General features: G+C 40.4%; 1 protein-coding gene across 1 annotated transcript in view; it reads left to right on the forward strand.

Annotated features, from left to right (window-relative positions):
• Nucleotides 1–22,486, forward strand: part of LANCL2 (LanC like glutathione S-transferase 2) — a 43,995-nt gene extending 21,509 nt beyond the window's left edge. The window contains exons 3-9 of the mRNA XM_074198317.1: nucleotides 3,452–3,659; nucleotides 4,265–4,412; nucleotides 5,282–5,428; nucleotides 9,533–9,715; nucleotides 14,432–14,608; nucleotides 18,399–18,471; nucleotides 22,181–22,486. Of these exons, the coding sequence (XP_074054418.1) occupies nucleotides 3,452–3,659; nucleotides 4,265–4,412; nucleotides 5,282–5,428; nucleotides 9,533–9,715; nucleotides 14,432–14,608; nucleotides 18,399–18,471; nucleotides 22,181–22,296 (1,052 nt within the window). The 3' untranslated portion in view covers nucleotides 22,297–22,486. The remainder of the gene's footprint in view (nucleotides 1–3,451; nucleotides 3,660–4,264; nucleotides 4,413–5,281; nucleotides 5,429–9,532; nucleotides 9,716–14,431; nucleotides 14,609–18,398; nucleotides 18,472–22,180) is intronic.
• The last annotated feature ends 681 nt before the right edge of the window (nucleotides 22,487–23,167 follow it).

Consider the following 23,167-nt stretch of genomic DNA (forward strand, 5'->3'; position numbering starts at 1 on the left):
TGATCAGGATCCAGTTTGACTAGGCTGGAGAGTGTATGGAGGGAACTAAGATAACTTAGGCTAAGAAAGTCACTTGGGAGCCAGGTTGCAAAGAACTTTAATTGCCAAACAGAGGGTTTTCCACTTGATTCTAGAAGTAATACGAAACCACTAGAGTTTACTCAAAAAGGGGGTGACCTTTGGGAAGGGCACTGGCATCTGAGTAGAAGAGAGAGAGACCTAAGTTGGGGAGACTTGTTAGGAGGCACGTCCTTGAAAATTCACCCTTGAGAAGGGGAAGGATGCCCTCAGTGTTGCAGAGAGAAAATTGAGAAGGTTGGACAATTGATTGGATATGTAATGTGACACAGAGTCAGGAGTTAAGGATAACTCCTGAAGCTTAGAACCTGGGTAGTGGAAGAATGGTTTTCCCCTCCCACTGAGGGGGTTTGGGGGGAAAAGGCAGTGAATTATGTTTTGGTTAGATATGAGTTAGATATGTCTATAGGACACCTAATGTGAAATGTCCAACAAGCTTTTGGTAATACAAGAAATGGAGTTCAATACATTTGGAAGCATAGAAATGGTAACTGAACCAAGGGAACTGAAAATATCAATAAAAGAATTTACAGAGGAAAAAGCAGAAGATCTGTGTAAAACAGAGCTGTGCAGTGCAGTATATCCACAGCTTAGAGAGGGTAATCCATGTATTTCCATTCCAATAGAGGAACCTGAAGAAGAGCAGCAGAAAGATCAAAATTGAACCAAAACAGGCCAGAAAGGCCAGGGAGAAAGGAATAATCAGGAAGGGGGTGTCCACAGTGTTCAGTGCTATAGCCATGTCAGAATTGAGAAAAAGCCCTTTAGCAAGTAAATCAGGGAAGATTCAGATGGGTGGGGAGGTCGAAGCTAGATTGCTAGAGGATGAGAAGTGAGTGAGAGAAGAGGATGTGAAGACAAAAGAGTTTGTCAAGGATGGCCTGGTATCCAATGAAGCTTGAAAGGTTGGGGGGGGCGGATATGTGGTTAAAGCTTGGGGATAGCTGGACATTTGTACAAAGTAGGGAATGAACTAGTGGATAGGGAAAAAGTGAAGAGAGGAGGGGATAATTATGGAGATGTCTGCTGGTAGAGATAGGAAGAGAAGAGGATCAAAGGTCCAGTTAGAGGGGTTGCCTGGGGAGGACAGTGCCCCTATCTTCATTAGAGTGGAGTTAAAGAATAGGAAGTAGGAGCTAATGTCAAATACAGAGTAGTAGAGAAGGAGCTCACAGTTGATACCCTCTTTTCTCTATAAGTTATGAGGTGAGGGACTCTTTGCTGAAAGCAGAGAGAGGGAGGGAATATGGAGGAGTGAAAAAAAGAGTTTGGAATAGCCACTATGAGAAGTTTATAGAAAATCAAGAAGGAAGGAATAAAAGCCCTAGATTAACTGACCTAAATTTGTAGTTGTAAGGCTTCCTTTACAATTGGATTAAAAAATTAGCTTTATATGTATATAAGTTGGGGGAAGTGTTGGTAGGCAGATCGATGAGTTTTAGGGGACTATAGATGATTATAACATGGCAGCCAAAAAGACTAACGTGATCCTTGTGATGAGCACAGCATTTAGAACACTGGGTGATGGCCACCCCACTTTTAGAATGCCACGTTTGCTTTGGTGGCACATTTTAGAAAGGCCTTTAATAAGACAAGAGACTTTAGAAGATATTAACCCTGAGGCCCCTTTTCTGGAGGATCTTTTAAAGGATCTAGGAACAATTAGCCAGCAGTAGAGAAGTTGGGATAATTGGCTTAAAATATTTGACAGCCTGACATATGAAAGTGAAATTAGGACTTTGTCTGCTTGGTCTAAAAAAAGAGTAGTTTTTGGAAATTTCAGAGACAGATTCAGACTTGATAGAAGGAGAAATGAATTTCCTAATAATTAGAAGGAAATTGGGCTATCTTAGGGAATTGTGGATTTCCTGTCACTGGAGGTTGCCAAGGAAGGCTAGGTGTCACTTGCCAGGTGTGTTGGAGAGGGAGGCCTATCCCAAAACAGTTTAGAACATCTTGGGCTACTTCTAAATCAATAATTCTATCATTCCTTGGTCCTTCTCCCTGGAAAGGGTCAACTGGATGGCACAGTGAAATAAACACTGGCCTTGGAGGCAAGAGGATAGGAGTTTGAATCTGACCTCAGACCCTTGTCTCTTACTAGCTGTTGATCTTAGGCAAGTCGCTTAACCCTGACTGCCTCACATCCAGGGCCATCTCCAGTTATCGTAATTCATGTCTGGCCACTGGGCCCAGATGGCCCCTTCATTCAAGCCCAATACATGTGCTTGTCATGGCATCTCCTCCCTGATGTCATGGTCTTTGAGAATGAAGGACAAAGCATCATCATCCTCCTCCCACCAAAAAATTAACATAACATACTATAAAGTGCTGGTGTATTAGTTATACTTTTTTTTTTGATTTGTCATCAACAAAAATTACTTAGTGCCAACAACAGTGAATCAGGAGGCCAGACTGACACAAACAGTAAGGAAAACTGATCCTCAATGCAATTTTGAACTCAGCCTGGCTAAAGTGATTTTAAATATAAAAACTAAAGTAGATCTAAGAAGGAATCCGCCAGGGCCAGCCAGCAGCCGACCTCTTTCCCCAACTGCCCTTGCTTACTCTTAACAGTCTGCAGTCCTGGCACTTGCTCCTTAGTGTATTGCTGGCTGGGTCTGTCATTAAAAGATTCCATTTGTGCAGTCTGAAGAGCATTTGGCTTTTGGTTCACCACTCACCCAAAGTTGTATCCTAGTTTAAGAATTCCATTGTCATTCTTATGCATTATATCTGCTGTGCTCTTTAGTTTTTCCATAAGCAACTCTGTCCCCTTTCAATTAGCTCAGTGTAAATTTAAAACAAAAATAATGAAATATTCATAGCAAGTGCTGTTTTCAGAGATTTTTAAATTTTTTTTATTTATTTAAAACAATGGGATTGTCTCCTAACCCCAGAGTTGATGCTCTACCCACTGTGCCACCTAGCTGCCCCTCAGGGATTTTTTAAGTGTTGTTTTGTTAGTTATAGTCAATGGTTCCATCACACTTGTTTTGAGGGATATGGATTCTGGTTGCTCCTTTCTTCATGAAACCAGCAAAGTCGAGGTTTATCTGCTCTTGTTTTTTAAATAGATAGAGATCAGACTAGAGCTAGAAAAGAAGGAACAGAAATCCTCTACTGAGTGGGTAGTGGCATCCTTACCCTAAGATAAAGCTTTTTTACTGGGTCCATTGTGCCTCCTTCTTCTGAAGCTGGACCTTCTTTATTCATAACTATCAACTCCAGAAAATGTTTCTTATCCTAATATAGTTGGAGGATTTTATGCTGAAGAATGTTTTTGTAAGTGGATCCTAAATGTTGTCCCTGGGACTGAGGCAGAAGGGAAATATAATAACACTTTTCTTTTGGGGATGGGGGTCTCTTCTAGGCATAGCCCTTCTCTACCTGCAGATGTACCGTGTCACTTCGGACCAGGCCTACCTGCTGCGATCCCTGGATTATGTGAAGAGGACGCTTCGTAATCTCAATGGTCGCAGGGTCACTTTTCTCTGTGGGGATGCGGGACCCCTCGCCGTGGGGGCTGTGGTCTACCACAAGCTCAAGAGTGACAGCGAATCCAGAGAGTGCATCACAAAGTGGGTTGGAAGCTGAAAAGTATTTCTCTTGTTTTTTTAGTTGGGGCTATTGGTGTGGAAAAGGACTTCAGAAAAAAAATTGCTTTTGTGCTCATATGACATGAGTCAGAAGGAGGCAAATATGCCACTTCAGGAACTGAAAGACTTTTATAATGTACACTGAAAGCATCCTAATGGCACAAGCAAGTTCTGTCTTCCTGTGGGCAGGGTTCCATTGGCGCGATCTGTGCTGCTGAGACATGAGTTTGGTTTATATTTTAGGGAATGAACATGTAACTTTGAGTCATAGTCAAAAGCTTCTTGCTTAACTATTTTTCTCTCAGGTGCCTTAAGCTGGCATTTAATGAAAGCTTTCTGGGTTAGGACTCTATGCTGACTTGCTAAGTGGTATCTATTAAGGGACAGGAATTAGTGTGGATAGAGAAGGATTTGGACTGTTTTTTAATCTTGTCCCTGAATCAGGGATGACCTCATTCACCAGCTCCTACAAATATGTGCATATGGGGGATTAATTTCTTTTTTTAAAAAAGGATATTCCATGTCTTTTCCAAGATAATTAATTTTGGCTTTATTTTGTTTTTTGTTTGTTTGTTTTTTTAAATTAGACTTTTACAACTACAGAAAACAGTTGTAAGTCCAGACTCAGACCTTCCAGATGAACTTCTCTATGGACGGGCTGGATATCTATATGCCTTATTGTACTTGAATACTGAGATTGGTCCAGAAACAATATCTGAGTCGACTATCAAGGAGGTATTGATTAGAGAAGATAACTAATAACCATGATAGCTATGCCAGATTTATACACATCTCTATATCTCTACTATACCCTACATCTGTCAATTCTCTCATTCTACAGAAAAGGAATCTGAGGCTCAGGGTGGCCGAGTGACTTTCCCAAGGCCACACAATAAGTAAATATTAAAGGTAGAATTTGAACCAAGGACCAGAGTCAGTGCTCTTTCCCCTTATACCATGCTAAACATTTTCAGGCACATGAGAAAGATTTCCCTTTTTTCTTTCTAAATAAACTTTTAAAATCAACTACCTCCATTGACCTATTTCCTTTCAGAACATTCTTCCTAGTGCCTAATATAACTTCCTTATGCTGTAATTTATTCTATTTGTTCCTATTCATCTTCAGTAATAAAAAAAAAAATAGCCATCTCTTCTCTGGCCTAACTATGCCAGTTTCTTCTGTTCTTCTATGTTTTCCTCCTATGAAAAAAATAAAGTTAGAACCAGAAAAGAACAGTAACAAAGTGCTCTGAAAAATTTTATTTCTTACCCACTATCCACATCAGACTCATAATCAGTAGAAAAGACAGGAAAGAGCAATAATAAGCTATTAGGTAGAAATTCCACAAACGCTATTTGTAGAAACTACATTTGACATTTTTATAATGTCACAGGTTTTGTTGTAGGGGAAGTCTTCTGTTATCTTGGAACCTCAGTTAATTAATCTGTCAAATGGAAGTAATGCCTACTTAGTGCCTAGAAATTTTCATATGAATATTTCCATATAATTCTAGGAAACTATTATTACCATGGGTTAGAAAAGAGATTGCTATTTGCAACAAGATCATTACAAGTTTTTGACATTCACGTTGTTTTATCTTTAGGTAGTAAATGCTATCATCGAATCAGGTAAAAATTTATCTAAGGAAGAACGCAAAACTGAACGCTGCCCACTGCTATTCCAGTGGCATAGAAAGCAATATGTTGGAGCAGCTCATGGTATCACTGGAATCTACTACATGTTAATGCAGGTAAGTGTCTTCTAGAGCCAAGCTCTAGTGGCGGCACAATATACCTATCACACTACTATTTTTGTTAGCAAATAGTAAAATTGATTTTGTTCAGAATGAAACTACTAGACTTACTTCCCCTCTTATAAAACTGGTATTTCTTAGAGAATATGATTTCATTGCCTTACTTTGGGTCATAGATGAAGCAATTCCCCCCATTTCACAAGCTGAATACTTCTAACGAATATAGATAAATAGATAGATAGATAGATTTTTATATCCCCCAAATCCCAACCTACCTAATAATCTAGGTGTTTGCAGATAAGCTGCCATGAACCATATTCTGCCATCCACTCATTTGCTTGAGGCTAGTCTCCCACTGACTTTGGGTTGGAGTACTTTTAACCTGCTGAGAATTGTCACACAACAGAATTGGCCTCCCCAAAGGTTGTTGATTTACTTCCTCTCAGGAGACTATATTGTAGACAAGTCCCCAACTAATAAATGGACTTGGTTAGATTAACTTTTTAAAAATTTGTGTGACAGTCAAACTATATTTTATCATGGAAAAGAGTGAGAATGGTGGTTACGTTCTTATCCCTGCTCACAAATTAACTTATAATTGCATTCAAAGCACTAATTCAGCTACACGTAACTGCTGTGTTTTTATTATTTTTTAATGGGAAGATGCTTTTTAATTCCAATTTTGCATACCAGGAATGCTTCTCTTCTCACAAAACAGCACCCCACCCCAACCTCACTTAAGAACAACCCGAGAGGAGAAGGTAGTAGGTACCTTCTTAACTTCTTTTTCCTCTCCAGACACATTGGCTGTATTTTTCAGAGTTAGGAGCACCCTCAGCAGTTGTCTCATCTGACCCATATCCACTCCAATATAACCAATACACAATCATCCAGCTTTTGTTTGCAGATTTCTAATGGGGGCTGGGGAAGGAGTCCCAGTCCACTGCCTCCTGAGATGACCCATATATATATCACATTTAGTTTAGACCCACATAAACTCACATTCTGAGTTTAGGAACAAAGATTTTCTATTTCCCTCATACAAGGATAAGAACCTCAGACTCATACTCCCGCTTTGTTCACTTGTTAGCCAGGGGATACTAAAATGAAGTCTACCCAAGTACTGGTGAAGGCCATTAGACAAAGCCTCAGTAGAAAGCTCTGGACAGGCTGCAGACTTTTAACTGAAAATGTCAGTCCAAATGTCTGTGCTTCTTGCCTTTAAATCCTCAGTCATGTTTCCATGATCACACGCTGGTTACCCACATATAAGTGACATTACCCTTGTATGGCCTTCACTCCACAATGAATCTCTTTGAGAATTTAGACAGAAGGAATGACACTTGTCCACAGATATGCAGTGTCAGCATCAGCTCACTTTTCTGGGGGTCCCTTCCAGCCCCTCCATCCATGATCCTCATCTTGACCCTGTCAGAGACAAATGCCCTCAGCTGACATGGCTACAACTAGTGGTAAATCACCAAAACTCATCCTTAAATAATCCAAAATTAATTAAACACAAGCCCCCAAATGCAGGCTCTGGGTGTAGGGTCTCAAGATCATGCTTTATAGGGCAGTGTTTCCATGATGTTCACTCTCACCTGATGCCAGGTCTTTTACTTCTCCTTCCCACAAAGAACTTCATTTTCTTTAACATTTCCATTTTGATTTAGATCTTGATTTTTAGGTTTCCATTTTGGGATGAGAAATTCTCAGTGGTTAATTGTTTTCAATTTCAGTGAAGCATCATGTGGAGATACCAAATTGGCTTAAGGTTTATTTTACTCCAGGAAATGTGTCAATTCACAGATTGTCTGCTTCAGTGTTGAATTTTGATAGAAAATGATTGATAGTTTTTGTTATATTCATTCTTTAAAAGTACCTATTTATTCAAGAAATGATAGGACTTACCAGGCTGCAGTATTTATGGTGACTTCTGTGATTAATGAGGAATAGATAATGCCCCTAGTAAGCAATGTAAAATAGTAAATTTTGCCCAACTGTTTTTAAGTACCATTGTAAATAGTTATGCAACAAAAATTTAAGGATTAAAAAAAATTAATGCAAGCACAGGTCTGAGTCCTTTTCTCTATAATTTATTTACTTGCTGTAATTTTTCAAGACAGATAAACATGGAAATGGACTAGCCTGCCAAATCCTTGGCAGTTTACACAAATCTCAGAAAAAGCAAAGTCATGTGCCTTTTAAAAAATAAAATACTATGTGCAGTTAGAATAGTTATTTCATTTTTATATTCCCTGGGCAATTAAAGTTCTATATAAAACTTGGGAAACCTTTTTCTATGAAGTAATATTATATCCCATAGAAATAAAAAGTATCACAATTTAGTTTTTAACAGTTTCAAAAGAGAAGTAAGCATTATGAACTTTAAAAACATATTATATTTACCTTCTTAAAAACGGTTTTGAAATGTCTACTTTATGATTATTAAAGAATAGAAAGAAAGAGAAAGAAAAGGGAAAAAAATTGAGAGAAAAGAAGGATAATAGATACAATCATAGACACATGGCAGGAGATAGACACTGAGGAATAGGCAATCAGGAGGTGTAGGGAGGAAGGTGCTACAGATTGTGCTCACTGCCAGACGCCACAAGTGACCATGCAGAGGGAAGGATGGATGAAGAGTGTGGGCTGCCTGCTGCCACCTGCTACTGCCTATGATTTGCAGGGAAGAAGTGGCCCCCAAATCCCCCTGACTCCATATCAGCCTTGCTTCTCACACGTTACTGTCAGTTGCCAAGTCTTTCTATTTTTGCCTTCCTGAGAGTTTTCACATCATCCCCTTTTCTCCACTCACTCAGCCTCAATCTGAGGAGTCAGCCTCACCACCTATTCTGTGGTCACCTGCTTCCCCCACTCCAGTCCATCCTGCCCAAGCTGCTAAAATGGTTGATCTAAAGAGCAAATCTAAACTCTCCCTCAAAGATCACATAGAACTCCACTATTCACCTTTAAAGTCCCCCACAGTCCAGCAGGTCCTCCTTCTCCATGTGCTCCACAGTCCAGACAGGCTGGACCTCTCAGCTTCTCCTTTTCTTCCCCCTCCACTCCTCCTCTCTATTCGTTTGCCTTGACCAGCCCCATGCCTGGGTTGGGATGGGGGTCTCTCTTCCGACCTCAGTTCCTGTTTTCTGTGAGGCCTTTCTCGCTTCCCCTTAGCTGCCAGAGCTCCCCTTTGTTGTTTGGTTTTGTGTACTCCTCTCTATGTGTGTGTTTTGTCTCCTCCATGAGAAGGCAAGGTCTCCCTGTATCTCCAGTGCCCAGGCTCAGAGTAGTTGCTTCATACATCCCAATGCTGATAATGACAGCATTGAGAAGATGTAGACTTGGGAAAGGAGCTGGGGGAGTCAATGATCAAAAACGAGGTGCAGTGGGCAGGGCTCCAGGGTCACACTTGGGGTCTGAGATGCTAAAAGATCCTCAGGAAGGAGCACAGCTCATTGATAGATGCTTCACATGGCATGAGTTTACTTACAGCTCCAGACCCGATTTCTCCCAGTGCATCCTCTCATTCTTCTTCTCCTGGAGAATGGAAAAGGGGAAAAGCCCAACTCATCGAAAAAGAGTCTGACGTTATATGCAGTGATCTATACTCATAGTGCTCTCTACCTGTACCCCCCCCAAAAAAAAAGAAAGAAATATCTTCCCAACTTTATTCTTTGGGGCCAAGTCTGCTCATTATAAACTTTCTCAGCATTTAGTTTCAACCATTTTGTTGTTGTTTTTCCAATGATGTGTTGCAGTGATTTCGGTGTTTTCTTTGTTCTACTTAATTCACTTCATGTCATCTTATATAAGCCTTCCCATGTGTCTCTGTATTCATTATGCTCATTATTTTATTTCATATTTTTCTATTTTTTCAATTTTCTTTTTCATTATTTCATGTTTTCTTACAAAAGAAGTTTCAACAAAAGAATTCCTTAAGTCTCAGACAACCAGATAACTAAAATAACCTTAAATGCTTCATTTGCCACATATTCTAAGTAGTTGAGATTTGAGGTTTTATTCTATTTACTATGACATAATTATCTAAATGCTAAAAGAGTGTTTATAAATGTGTCTTTTTTTTTTGTTTTAAAGCCAGTATCAAATGTGGACCAGGAAACCTTGACAGAGTTGGTGAAACCAAGTGTTGATTATGTGCGACATAAAAAATTCCGATCTGGAAATTATCCATCATCATTAAGCAATGAAACGGATAGATTAGTCCATTGGTGCCATGGTGCCCCAGGAGTTATACATATGCTTTTACAAGCCTATAAGGTCAGTCTTCATTTTTGGTAATGAACATCCAGTGTAAAGGTTACCAACTTTTCTTCACAGAAGTAAATTTGCATTTTGACTTTAGGTAGTGTCATTCTTCCAAAGAAAGTAGGAATTTTTTTGTTTGGTTATTGTTGTGTCTCCCTATGACAACATATTAATAAATGGTAGAAAGCCTAGATGGTGCAACAGTTATCATTCTGCTGAGATGCTTACAACAAATTAAGGGGCTAGAAAATTTCATCAGCCACAGATATTTGGCTTACTTCTAATTATCTAGCCTCACAGACTTCTCTTTATTTGCTTCTTACTTTTGACAAGTTCTTAGAATGATATTGTCAATCAGGAACTTTGATAATTTGCGTTTTGAAGGAAATATCAAGATATTTAATATTGCTTTGGTGTCTGCCAGAGAACCAAAAGAAATAAACAGAGATAATGTTAAGTTCTAGGCTTATTTCAGTACTGTATTAAAAGGAATTCCTGATTAAGAGTTTGGACAAATTTCTGCATTTAAGTTAAAGTGAATGATGGTTCTTGTCTAGCCTTCTTTTCCATGGTTTGCATCCTTATTTGTGTCAGTCCTCTGCCTAGAGGTGGTAGTATTCTGAATACATCACTAAATAACCATGCAGTTCATTTGTTTCCATGAAGATCAGTTATGCTTATGGCAAGATTTTCTGGAAAAAAGCAGACATATGTAATAGGGTTGTGATTTACATTTTTCCTCTAATGGCAAATGCTAAAAGTTCTATCATCTTGGCAGAGAATCCCAGTTTGCTGTCCTCAGATCTTTAGTTTTTTCAGGGACTTACAATTTCATTGCCATCAGAATTCCTAATGAGGAAGTGCCTCCTCCTAATGCAGGCCTGAGACCACCTTCCCAGGTTAGACAGTCTCAGAATGGTCTGAGGCAGGGAGAAGGGTTCAGGGCTAGCTATTTGTTTTAGAGGCAGGCCTTGAACCACTTAGAGTGTCATGACACTGGCTCTCCCACTCCTCTCCATGGCCTGTCTCTCATTCTTTTAGCCTGTGGTTAAGAGAGTGAACATAAAAGGAAGAAAAACATCATCCATGAGGACAATCCGAATCCATCTCCTTTCCCTTTCTTAACTCTTCATGAATATGCAGCAGGGAAGGACATATACTGAAGGGCATTATTTAGAGAATTCTCAGAAAGCATAGAAAAAGCCTTGCTTGAATATTCAGGAAAGTTGTGGCCTTGGCTTTTGGTATAAGAAACAGCTAAGGGAATGTTGGAGCATCTAAGTTATGCAGGGGTTTTTTCCCCTTAAAATTCCCCGGCCCATCCCTTCTGTTACTGTGGGACTGTCTTACTCCTATCACCTGGTTCTACCCCCCAGCTGAGGCTACTGCCCTGCACTAAACTGTAGCTGCAAAATCGCTGAAGATGGTTCATTCTAATGTTATCTACAAAGCTATCCCTCAGTTCACAACATAGACATAGAGTCTAGGCTGCAGGGCTGCACAGTGGATTTCTGGGTGCCCACCACCTCATTTCCCATTCAACTTTAAAGGGGGAGTGTCTATCACCAGCACTCTGCCCTTCCTTCCTTGTTTCTGTCACTCATCTCAGTCTTCTCGTTGACTGGAGAAAGGAGGTGGGTAACAAGAGTCCGGATTTTATGTTACCCTCTTGTATCATAAAAAATGAATCCTTTGTCACCATAGTGGCTGATGCCATCACTCGTGACCAAGCTGTTGGCTCCACTGGGACAGGAGCACCCAGTGTGCAACCCAGTGTCCTTGGGCACCAAAGCAGAGATCCCCCCAGGATACTCCTCACTTTTAGAAAAGCAGTATATGCATGAAGCTGAGAAGTGATAGAATCTGTCTGTAAGGTGCAGGTCAGGGAACTAAAAATGTGAGTATTCACCACAGGAACAATATTAACACCAATTGAATCTGTGACTTTAAAATAGCAAATGCAGCCCCAAGTCCAAGCCAAATATAAAGATGTTCAAAGGAGAGCATTGAAGTGAGCAGGATACTTCTATTTTCTAATCAATAGGTATGTCTTTTGTTTTATATAAGAACTCGACTCCACCCTTGCTGCATCAGTCTGCAGTAGCCAGAGTTAGGGCTGTAAGGGGATCCCTGGGTGGGGGGATCATGGGATCTGGAGAGAGTGAAGGGTCCAGGGATCCCCAGCAGTGGTGGGGAACAGAGTCTGTCTAAGGCAAGCATTCACATATGAGGGTATTTATAAACCAACCACCTTCTCTTACCCATCTACAAATTAGTAATGGTTCTGATGGTTACTCTGGGCCAGAATAGAAAGGATGAACAAATACTGAAATTTGCTCATTTCCTCTAATTTTAAAGCCCATAAATGCCCAGTTATTTGGATATCTCTGCTCCTAGGATGACTTTTCAAAGCTTTTTTTTTGTTGTCTTTTGAGTGAGCAAGTGAATGTTTTTTGTTGTTGCTGGGGAAACTAAAGGAGAGCTCACATTGGCTGGAGTCAGTTGCTGGCAGGCTTTAGGAAAACTTCACAGCCTTGTCCTCGAATGTCACCCTAGGTTGGCAGTGTGTTAGATATTCCAATCCTGAGGCTCTTGTGAATAAGCTGAAAATTTTGCTTACTCACTTAAGTCTTTGGGGGAATTGGTATTTATAGTTATGAGATATGTTCATTTCTCAGATTTTTGCCTTTTTTGGTTGTAATATTTGGATTTCTTACCTTTCCCTTTAATTATATCTAAAGAGTAACATTGCAAGTTAAGAGCTCCCCATTTGGAAGGACAGAAGATTCCTCTGGTTAGGAAGTAGCACACTGCATCTTGTAATAATCAGGAGTCAAGGGACTAGAGAGGAGAATTTTTATCAGCCATTTGGCATAATTGCCTATCATTTATGTTAAATACTAATTTTAAAAGAATGTTGACTTATTAATGTTGCTGCTCCTGCCCTTAGAGTATTTAGCCTGTTTCTCTGGAGTTAGTGTTTCTGTTCTAAAGCCTCCCTGATTACGCCTTAATATTTTTGTGAGATGCCACCAGCTGTTCTTCATTTCAATCTCTCCTGACCCTAGTTAAGACAAGTTAGTTTTCCTATCTTCCTCCTAACTTGGTTTCTCTTAAATGAATAAATAAATTTAACCCCAGTTTAAGCTAAATACCTTTCTTCCACCCCAAAATTGAAGAGCATGTCAAAGGTCATTAGCCTTTTATCTTGCCATAATGATTATACATTCAGAATAGTGTACCAAAAAAAAGAGAGCAAATTCATTAGATTGCTAAACTGGCAGCATCTCTTTGTCATGAGATTTTTCTCTCAGTAGAATTTGTTGTAAGTAGAATATGCCCTTTTGTTTAAGAAAGAAGGAAGTTTTTGTACAATGTTGTCCCAAACCTGTGCCAAGACAGGACAAACCCTGTATCCTGCAGCACAGATGGAAAGGGTAGATCTTCCTTCCCGCCCCCACTTGCCCCCCTTTTCCCAGAGATCTGTTTTCATCAGCCCCAGCTGAGACCCTCTCTGACACTCCCCCACCTCCCTTTGACGCACAAAGGCCTTTGCTGAAAATTAAAGTCTACTCCCAGAGCCCAACTTTCCTTGTCATTTTGGGGTGTGTTCATCCAAAAGAATTCTCCCTCCTGGGTTACTGAGGCAAAGAATGGAGATGAATTTCACAGTAGAAAAGTAAAAGACAAAATGCAGGTGTTTAATAGTGTCTGCGCAATGGGATGGAGAAAGCACAAAATGAGGGGTCAGAGTCTTGGATTCTCATCTCAGTTCTGCTCCGGTCTAGTGTGTGACCCCAGGAAAACCATTCTGGGCTTTAGTTTTCTCATCTGTAAAATGAAGGCATTGGACCAGATGGTCTCAAAAGTCCCCTGGAGCTCTACAATTCTATGATTTGCAGCAATATGTGGGTTGACACTAAATCGGATGAAATGGGAGTCAGTCAACAGTTGTGAATGATACAGCAAAAAGGAGAGAGAATGTGCTGAGATCTGAGAGCAGGATAACACAGGGGGGCCCGGCATTGGAGGGGTCAGGAGAGCAGAGAATTGCAGCAGTGCCCCGTCAGACATCTTGGCCGCCTCAGGAACTCAGAGAATCTCTGCCTCCGAAGGCTTTTTGTCCTTTTCCACCACACCTATGCCAGCTTAGCAGAGCCGGGCTGTCGGGCCGGGCCAACCCTGACAACACATGATTGATGAAGCTTGGGAATGGGTGGGTTTTTTAATAAACATGACCAACTTTCATTATGACAGATTTCTCTCAGAGGATTCACCGTGCAGGTGTCTTTTTACTTGCATCAGCAAAATGAACTCTCAGCCTGGATGGCAAAGTAGCCCTCGTGTATAAAATGGGAGACTACGGTGGAAGGCACAGGAAGCAGCTCAGGTCTCATTCCAAACAATGTGGAGTAATGAGGCTCTGAGGCTGGTATCTTTTCACTCAGAAGCTTCTGATGGATGATTATTTTTTCTTTTACTTTTAGAACCGAAACAAGACCTGAGTAATTTTGAGAAAATCTGTTAAATGGCAGACTTTGGGGAGAGGGTGATGCTGAGGTAGGGGATTTGTAAACAAGATTTTGATAGTTTTTTTCTTCCTAAAAATCATTTCAAATGTATCAGGTTCACAGCACAGCTCCTACTATTTGTTTTTAGCTAGTCAAGAGAATTCTAAATCAGATTTTAAAAATTTCTTTAAAACTGTTTCTTTTTTTAATTCTCTAGATCTTTAAGGAGGACAAATATTTGAAGGATGCTATGGAATGTAGTGATGTGATCTGGCAGAGAGGCTTACTACGGAAAGGCTATGGAATCTGCCACGGGACAGCTGGAAATGGTTACTCCTTCTTGTCCCTGTATCAACTTACCCAGGATAAAAAGTACCTCTACCGAGCTTGTAAGGTGAGAACGCCTCACCGAAGCCTTTAGCACCTCACGTTCCCTGAGAGCTCACTTCCACCCACCCACCTCCCCAAGGGCCCTGGGCTAGGCAGCTCCATGACCCGACAGCCAACAAGGTGGATTAGTTTCCCCATCACTGTTTCTCTCCTCTTCATCCCCTCCTGCTTTTTCAAACATCACCAGGCTTTCTTCTCCAAAACTGTGTGAGGTCCTTCAGGGCAGGGACTGATTCCTTCTAGCTGATCTTATGACCTTATTGCCTAGTTTATTGAATAAATGACTCTAGTGTTGTTGTTGAACAATTGTTTTCAGTCATGTTCAACTCTGTGACCCTTTTGAAATTGTCCTGGTAAAGATCTGTGGTTATTTCCTTCTCCAGCTCATTTTACAGATTAGGAAATAGAGGTAAACAGGGTTAAGCGACTTGCCTCAGGGCCATGAAGCTAGTAAGGTCCAATTTAAACTCAGGGAGAGGGGCCTTCCTAACTGAAGACCCAGCTCGCTATCCAGTATGCCATCTAGCTACCCATTAATGACAACAATTTAGCTTTGCCTTTTCACTGTGATCTATCACTACCGATTTTTAGGTGATTTTTAAAGCTCTTAATCATTCATGGGATGAGTTTCAGATTCTCCATCTTAATCTTCTTGGCCTATGATGCCTTCCCTCCCTTCCTTCCTCCCTCCCTCCTTCCCTCCTCCCTTCCTCTCTCCTCCTTCCCTCCTCCTTCCTTCCCTTCCTCTCTTGTCACCAGCACTGCTGATCCTTCCCTGTTCGCTCCCAGACAGAAGAGCTCAGCCCTCAGTCCTCTATCTTGTTCTAAAGTGCGTGCATCCTTGGCCCTCTTTTTGTCTCTCTCATGTCTGGGACGGTCTTATAGGCATTGGGCCTGCTCTGGGTGCTTATTAAAATGCCCTCCCAATAAGAGTCCTTTTCCTTTTCTATCATAAGTGCCTTCTGGGAGATGACAGATTCTAAAAGGTACAGACTCTGAGGAGCCCCAGGGCAGGAGGAACGGGGGAGCCAGCCCCCAACCCCCAGGAGCAGGAGTCAGCTTCTTGACCCCATCCTGCCAGCTGGGGTGGGGGGTGGGGGGGTCCTCTGGAGCTTCCCAGGTGAAGCTCTTTTTTAAAAAATGAACCAAAGGCAGCTGGGCCCCTGAGGAGAGCCGCTGACCCTGGGCTTCCTCACTGAACTCTGTGGCCCTCAGGCTCCAGACAGATCTTAGGAACATAAAACCGGGTCTAGAGTCTGAGGAGGCCAAGCTCTTTAACCTCTCTGCCTAGGTTTTCACTGCAACTTGAGAACCACTGCCACAGAGGCTGAAAACAACTGCAGTCCTGGTAGGCAGGTGGCTGGTGGACAAAGAAAATGCTTTAGCACAATCTCCTATCATTCACTTTAGGATGGGCAGAAATTACTTAAATTTTAGTTCTTAATTTTAAATATTTAAATTCTTATTTGGTGAGTAAATGGTGCTTGCCTTTTTGTTGGAGACCTGCCCATGCCCATTTGTGATCTTACATAGTAAGAATTTCTTTTTACAGAGTAAGTTGAGACTGAGAATGTTCTTAAAAAATTAATTTCCTGGGGGCAGCTAGGTGGCGCAGTGGATAGAGCACTGGCCCTGGAGTCAGGAGTTCAAATTCAGCCTCAGACACTTAATAATTACCTAGCTGTGTGGCCTTGGGCAAGCCACTTAACCCCGTTTGCCTTGCAAAAACCTAAAAAAAAATTAATTTCCTGGGGAGGACTCCTAGATATTATTAATTTGCTATAAAATTTTATTGAAAAATATTCTAATATATTTAAATAATAATGGGAGATTAAAAATCTGTCAGTTGGCTCAATTCTCTGCTTTTATGAATTATGGTAAACCTGAATTCAATATTAAAATAGCATATCATGATAATTTCTCTGGTCATATCATTTGGTTTTGTAAAACTGATATTTCCATTAAAATAGTATTATTTTAAAACATTGTATAATTAGAATATTTCAGCATGCAAATTGGTAGTAAAAAATCAAGGAAAAAAATACAGTAGCCTCTGTTTCATTACATTTCCTCAGTACTCAATCCCTTCTAGTTCACTAGTTCACCTTTCCTACCCCCCCCTTTTTTTTAAGGTTTTTGCAAGGTAAATGGGGCTAAGTGGCTTGCCCAAGGCCACACAGCTAGGTAATTATTAAGTGTCTGAGACCAGATTTGAACCCAGGTACTCCTGACTCTAGGCACAGTACTCTATCCACCGCACCACCTAGCTGCCCCTCCTGCCCCCTTTCTGATACCATCCTGTCAGTTTAGGTTTCAAGCCACAGGAGCTCCCACAGTGACTTACCTAGATTAATAGACATATAAACATTAGAGCTGGAAGGGGCCTCAGAGGCCACAGAGGGCCTCATTTTTCATAATAGGAAGCTGTGGTTCAGGAAGGTTAAGCTGTTTGCCCAAGGTTATACAAATAGTAAGCATCAGAGATAGGATTGGAACCCAAGTCCTCTGACTCCAGAACTGGGCTTTTTTCAAGGGCAAGGCCCCATTTTAAGAGCAGATCTGAGGCTCTCCCCAGTTGCACAATTCTCTTATCCATATGTTATCATAAATGACAGTATGATTTGATAGTACCTTTATACAATATGACAGTTAGTTACCCTATTGGTTAAATAGACTTTTATGTTTAAATAAACCTTTTATAAACATTGCTTTTATAGGAAAATGCCTTCTGAGTTACAATGTCCAAACTTTTGAAACACAGCCCACGCATAAGTCAGAATCTCCCTGTACTGGAAGCATCCCTTTAAAATCTTAGTAGCAGTTAACTTCCAAAAAATGATCCTTTTCTCTCTTAAAATCTCTAAAAGTGTCTTCTATGACATTTTTGAGCTTTTCATTGACTTTTGTCAAGAAGGTCAACTCCTCTTGATTCAGTTCTGTTGGTATGAGTGTCCAGTGCGGCTAGAGCACCTTGCCCAGTGCTGACCCCTGATCTGGACCATTGCTTCCATGCCTGCCTCCCTATTTCCAGCCCATCCAGCGATTTAGACAGGAGATTATTGTCTAAAACAGCACAATTTTCTTTCCAAATAGCCCCTGAAGTTCTGAGGTAGTTTCTGGAATTTTACAACTCTAACAGAGGTCATTTAAGTTTATTAAACATTTTTCTTGAAAAAAGCTATTGTTGATAGTCTAAACCTCTTGAACTTCTTTTTTCTTCCTCAGAACTCCCCCTGCTGGCAATGTTAAATCAGGGTTGTGTAATTCCATAAAATGCTTTTCAATTACTTTTCCTAGCTTCTCAAGAGTTGGCTTTGTTGTCAGTCTATGAGAAAAGGATGAGGAAGAATGAACAGAACAGAGAAATGGCTTTCATTGAATTACACAACCTGCAAGAAATCATGAAACAACCCCCCAAAAAAAAACATAATTAGTGGAAAAAATTATTGACCTCAAGAATGTATTAACACTAAGAGCCATTATAACTGTTGTGTCACAGTTTTGAGTCTGCCTTGGAAACTGATACTTTATTGTGTTTTTATTTTTCTATATTATAATGTATAAATGAAATTCAAAAGTAAATTTGATTCCTCAGAAAATAGAATTCTTTTGAATTTACACTATCAGACAATAAACATATGTTTATATCCAGTGGACCTATGTAGAGAACTTAATATGATAACTGTTTTTGGTTGTTTCCCTACTTCTTTATTGAAGTTACTAGTTGTTAGGCCATTTTATTGGTTTTTCCAGCAAGTGTTTTTGAATTTTCCTTTACCCTGTTTTCCTTATAGTTTGCAGAGTGGTGTTTAGATTATGGAGCACATGGTTGTCGTATTCCAGACAGACCCTACTCGCTCTTTGAAGGTAAGGATTGCTGAGAGAAAGGGAGGTAATATATTTTTTAAAATATGGCTAAGTGAAATCCATTACTTCTCTCTGAGGGGTATGGACTTTTTCTGGCATAAGTAAGAATGCTAAGAAATAAAATTAAGTTTTTTACTGTAATTTGTGCTCACTTCACTTTTTCTTATTGTAAATTATAGTTTCCCATTTTGTGAAATTGATGTACAGATATAAATGTTATTTTATAGTTGAGGAAATAGGTCCTTCATTTGCCTGCATTTCTTTCTCTTGGTTTCTCTGAAAATTGTAAACATACATAACATGAGTTGGACCTCACACCGCCTAGCCCCAGCTCCTCTTTACAAACTTCATTGGATATTATTCCAGTATCTCTTGTTCCTCCATTCCAGGCCTGCAGTACCTCATCTCACAGCTGCCTCCTAGAGGCCTTCCTTTCCTTTAGATTGCTGAGCTGGAAGGGACCCCAGAGACCACATAGTCAAACCCCCTCACCTTCTGTACATGAAGCTTCTCCCATCCCAACTCCCTTGTAGTGAACTACTCTGAATTTATTCTCTTTACATTTAATGTATTTGGTGGTGAACTGGGTGCCTTCATTAGAATGAGATTTCTTTGAGAATAGGGTTTGTTTTGTGCTTTTTATTTGTCTCTATGGTAGGCGGCACAGTACCCAGACCATGGCTTGGTGATTAATTGATCAATTGATCCCAGAGCCTAGGCAGTAAGATGTGGCAGTCCTTATTGCTGTCTGAGCTAACCTGAACCCCAAAGCAGCTTGGACAAAATTCTTTTTTAAAAATAGACTTAAAAGGAAGTAGAAATTAGAAAATTAAGGTAAAGGATTTTGTGGTGAGCATTTCACATTAACTTTGTGGCATACTACTTGTGTTTGTGAGCAGCAGATAGGAATTCTTTTGGGCTTGTGCCCATGAAACAAAAAAGAAAAAGACAGTACCCTGGTAATTACTGTTAGATCAGCTTGACATCAGGAATGAGAAACAGATCATTAAATAACCAATTTACAACTACCTAAAACTGCAAGATGTTAACAGGCCCCCTGCCTAGCTTTCTGGGGAGCAAATTGGAGTTGAATATGAATCAGCTATAGAATATCATTGGGGGAAAAAGACAACCGTCACATTACTAAACTCTTTCTTGGTGAGACTTCAGTCAGAGCAATGAAGTCCATTTTTTCAAGCACCAAATTTTTAAAGAATCGGAAAAAAAACTGGAGAAAGGTACAAAAGAGGGTAGCAAGACATGTGAAGAACTGGAGTTGTATAGGAATGGCTAGATAATTGCATGGACATGAAGGGGGCCTGACATAAGCTACTGAGAGAGCTTGAAAATCTTGATGAACATCGTGGACCTGTGGGTACACTAGAGCAGTGTTGGCTGTGGAGTCAGAGGACCCTGCTACAGAGCCAAGCACCAGCCCAGCAGAGTCATTGACCACCTGTGGGTATATCAGGTCCCTCTGTGTCTGGTCTAGGGTTTTGTGGCCTGAAGCCCCTGTCAAAGATAGTGTCTAGGAAGGAGATGATTCATGTGGACAAGAATTGTTCCCCAAGTCTGAGACCCCTTTCAGTGTTCTTTTATTAGCTATTTAGGCAGAGCCCAGAATCTTCTAGTAAAGCAGTAAGAGTTGCTAGTAAAGCTTCAAATGAGGAAGAAATACAATGCTGTTAATACCATTAATAATAATAATAACAGCAATCAAATAGTATTTCTATAGCCTCTGCTATAGGCATGGCCTGTGCTAAGTGCTCTACAAAGATCTCATCTTAGCTTCATAACAGTTCAATAAAGTTATGCCATTATTACCCTTTTTACATTTGAGGAAACTGAGGCAAACAGTGGTTCAGTGATTTGCTCCAAGGTCACCCACCTAGGAAGTGTTTCAACTCCTGGCCTGGTGCTCTGTCCACTGGGTACCTCGGGCTCCCTAGCTGCCTCTAAATATGACTACCTCTATCTGATAAATTTAGCATATTTTTTCTCCTTTTGATTGGGAAAACTAGATGTATGCCACCCTAGACAATTGCCACTGACCCAGCACTAGAGGGCTACATAGACACAGGGTTTGTTTGTCACCTGGAGCATCTGACTGACTCTTGCAATTTATCATTTCAGTTAAATGGACCTGACATGTTCCAGGGCCTCTGAAAGCCTTAAAAGGATAGAAACTTCAATTTTGAAGCATATTTACTTAGAATAAGACAATAAAATCCATAGCTAGGTGAATTTTTGTATTTGGGGAAAATTTTGCATTCTACTTCCTGTGAAAAAACTTTAGGTTTTTTGTGGGGTTTTTTTTTTTTTTGCAAGGCAGATGGGGTTAAGTGGCTTGCCCAAGGCCACACAGCTAGGTAATTAGTAAGTGTCTGAGGCCGGATTTGGACCCTCCTGAGTCCAGGGCCGGTGCTTTATCCACTACACCACCTAGCCGCCCCCTGAAAAAAACTTTAGACCAATTTCAGAGGTGGGAGAGATCTTCAAAATCACTGATTCTACTGCTCTGCTCTACCTCATGAAGCCCACCTATCTACACTGCCGCAGTAAATGCTCTTTCAACCTTTGCCACAGCAGCCCCACTAAAAAAGCGGAAACGCCCCTGGTGGTGAAGGCTACCCTGCTGGTCTTAGTATACATTTAGTGATCTGAGCAAGTTGTAAAGACCACGATAGAAAGGTCAACTAACCATTACTATCCTTTCAGTTTCAATTTTCTTCCCAGAATTGTGTAAGTGACTGGAGAAACCCTACTTTGTTAGAAATATCACTTGTCCCCAAGTCAGTTCAATTCACCAAGTTTTTATAAAGCTCCTAACATACACCTGGCATTATGATGAACTCTGGTGAACAAAGCCAGAAGTAAAACTGTCTCTGACCCTAAGGAGCTTGCATTCTCCTGAGAAAAACCTTTATGTGATAAATAAGTAGAAAATTTGTGCAAAATAAATAAAAATAATGTAGGGAAGACAAGGGTGTAGAGAGCACTGCCAGCAGAAAACCCTCATTTTTTTTTGTGCTTAAAAGATTTTATTTATTTTGAGTTTTACAGTTTTTCCCCTAATCTTACTTCCCTCCCCACCCCCATAGAAGGCAATGTGCCAGTCTTTACATTGTTTCCATGAGAAAATCCCTCATCTTACAACTTTAAGATTCAAACTAAAGACATTGTCATTTTTTAATTGGAAATAGAATGCATAAGTATATGTTAAATTACATCCCCATTAGAGTCTAATATTAATGTATTTCTATGTCAAAAAACATGCTCTGAAGAAAAAAAGATGAATGCTCACTTTGAAGAATTAGATTTTAAGCTTTTTTTAATCTATTTAACCCATTTACATTCAAGATCATATGTTAGGCTGTGTTCTCTTCTGTTTATTTCTTTTCAGTCTTTTTATCAACATCATTTGACCCTCCTCTTTCCTTGCTCAATTAAAATGTGTTTCCTTTTACTTTAAAAAAAATTTTTCCAGCACTCTCTTTCAAAAAATTTCCTTTTCTTTGTTCTCCTTCACTTATGTTTATTCTGAGAAGTGTTCTCCATTTTATGGGCTACACTCTCATTAAATTTTGGTTTTATGTTTATTTTTAAGTGTTTGAGATTTGCAAACTTTTAAAATTGTACTTTCGGATTGTTTTTCGGAGGTATCATAGCACCTTTTCATGAAAAGAGAATAATATTTTGTGTCTTCCAGGTATGGGTGGCGCTATTCACTTTCTATCAGATATCCTGGTTCCAGAGACATCACGCTTTCCAGCATTTGAACTTGGCCCTTCACAGAGGGAAAAAATGGTACAAAAAGACAGCTAAAAACATCCCTTTATACTAAAACCAACACGAGTGGGTAGAGCCTGGATCTTAAAGACTTCAGCATCGATCCCGGGTCTGAAGGATCATGGACAGCAAGAGCCAAGGGACCCCCACCCTGGTGTTGTTGCAGCCTTGTCCTCAGTTGTGTAAAATAGGAATTCCTTAAACTCATTTGCCGCTCTCCCCTTCAGGCTCTCTCTGGTGTTTGCATGTTTCTTGGTGTCGTCCGTCCGTAGGTGTGCGTTTGTTGTTCAGTTTGTGTGACTCCCACCCTGCCCTCGCATGAGTGTTCTTGGCAACTGTTCACACACCGTCTCTAGTGAACAAAGTGGTCCGTCCATGCAGCGAATACAGTGCGATGTCTGTCTAGCTTCGCATCTTTGAACTATAGCACTATGGTGACTGAACCCCTCCTCCTCCTCTCCCCTCCCCACATTTTCAGTGGGCACTCATCATTCAAACAGTATTTTTCATGGTTATCACAGGAGAAAGACATCTCCCAAAATTTAAACTCGTCACCAATAGGTAGAGATTGGGCCATAGTAAAGAATTCTTTGGAAACTCCTCATAAAACAGTTGAGAATTTCCCATGTGTGTGCACCTATGTCTCTGTATTTTTAGGAATTCCTTGGGCTAAGTTGTGGCTATCCCCCTCCTCCAACCCCCAGTGACATACCCCACCTTTGCTGCGATTCCCAGATGACTGTTTCCTTTTATTGTGGAGTAGAAGCAGTGAGTGATTCCCAAGGCCTCTTGTGTTAAGTTGAATTTGTGGTGTATATAAAGCAACATCATAAAAGAAGTCTGCACCAGAACATCTACATAGTTAATACCAACTTCTGATTGTTAGTAATTCCCAAACAGGAACATG

The sequence above is a fragment of the Macrotis lagotis genome, chromosome 8 (genome assembly GCF_037893015.1).
Source record: "Macrotis lagotis isolate mMagLag1 chromosome 8, bilby.v1.9.chrom.fasta, whole genome shotgun sequence".
Taxonomy (NCBI): Eukaryota; Metazoa; Chordata; class Mammalia; order Peramelemorphia; family Peramelidae; genus Macrotis; species Macrotis lagotis.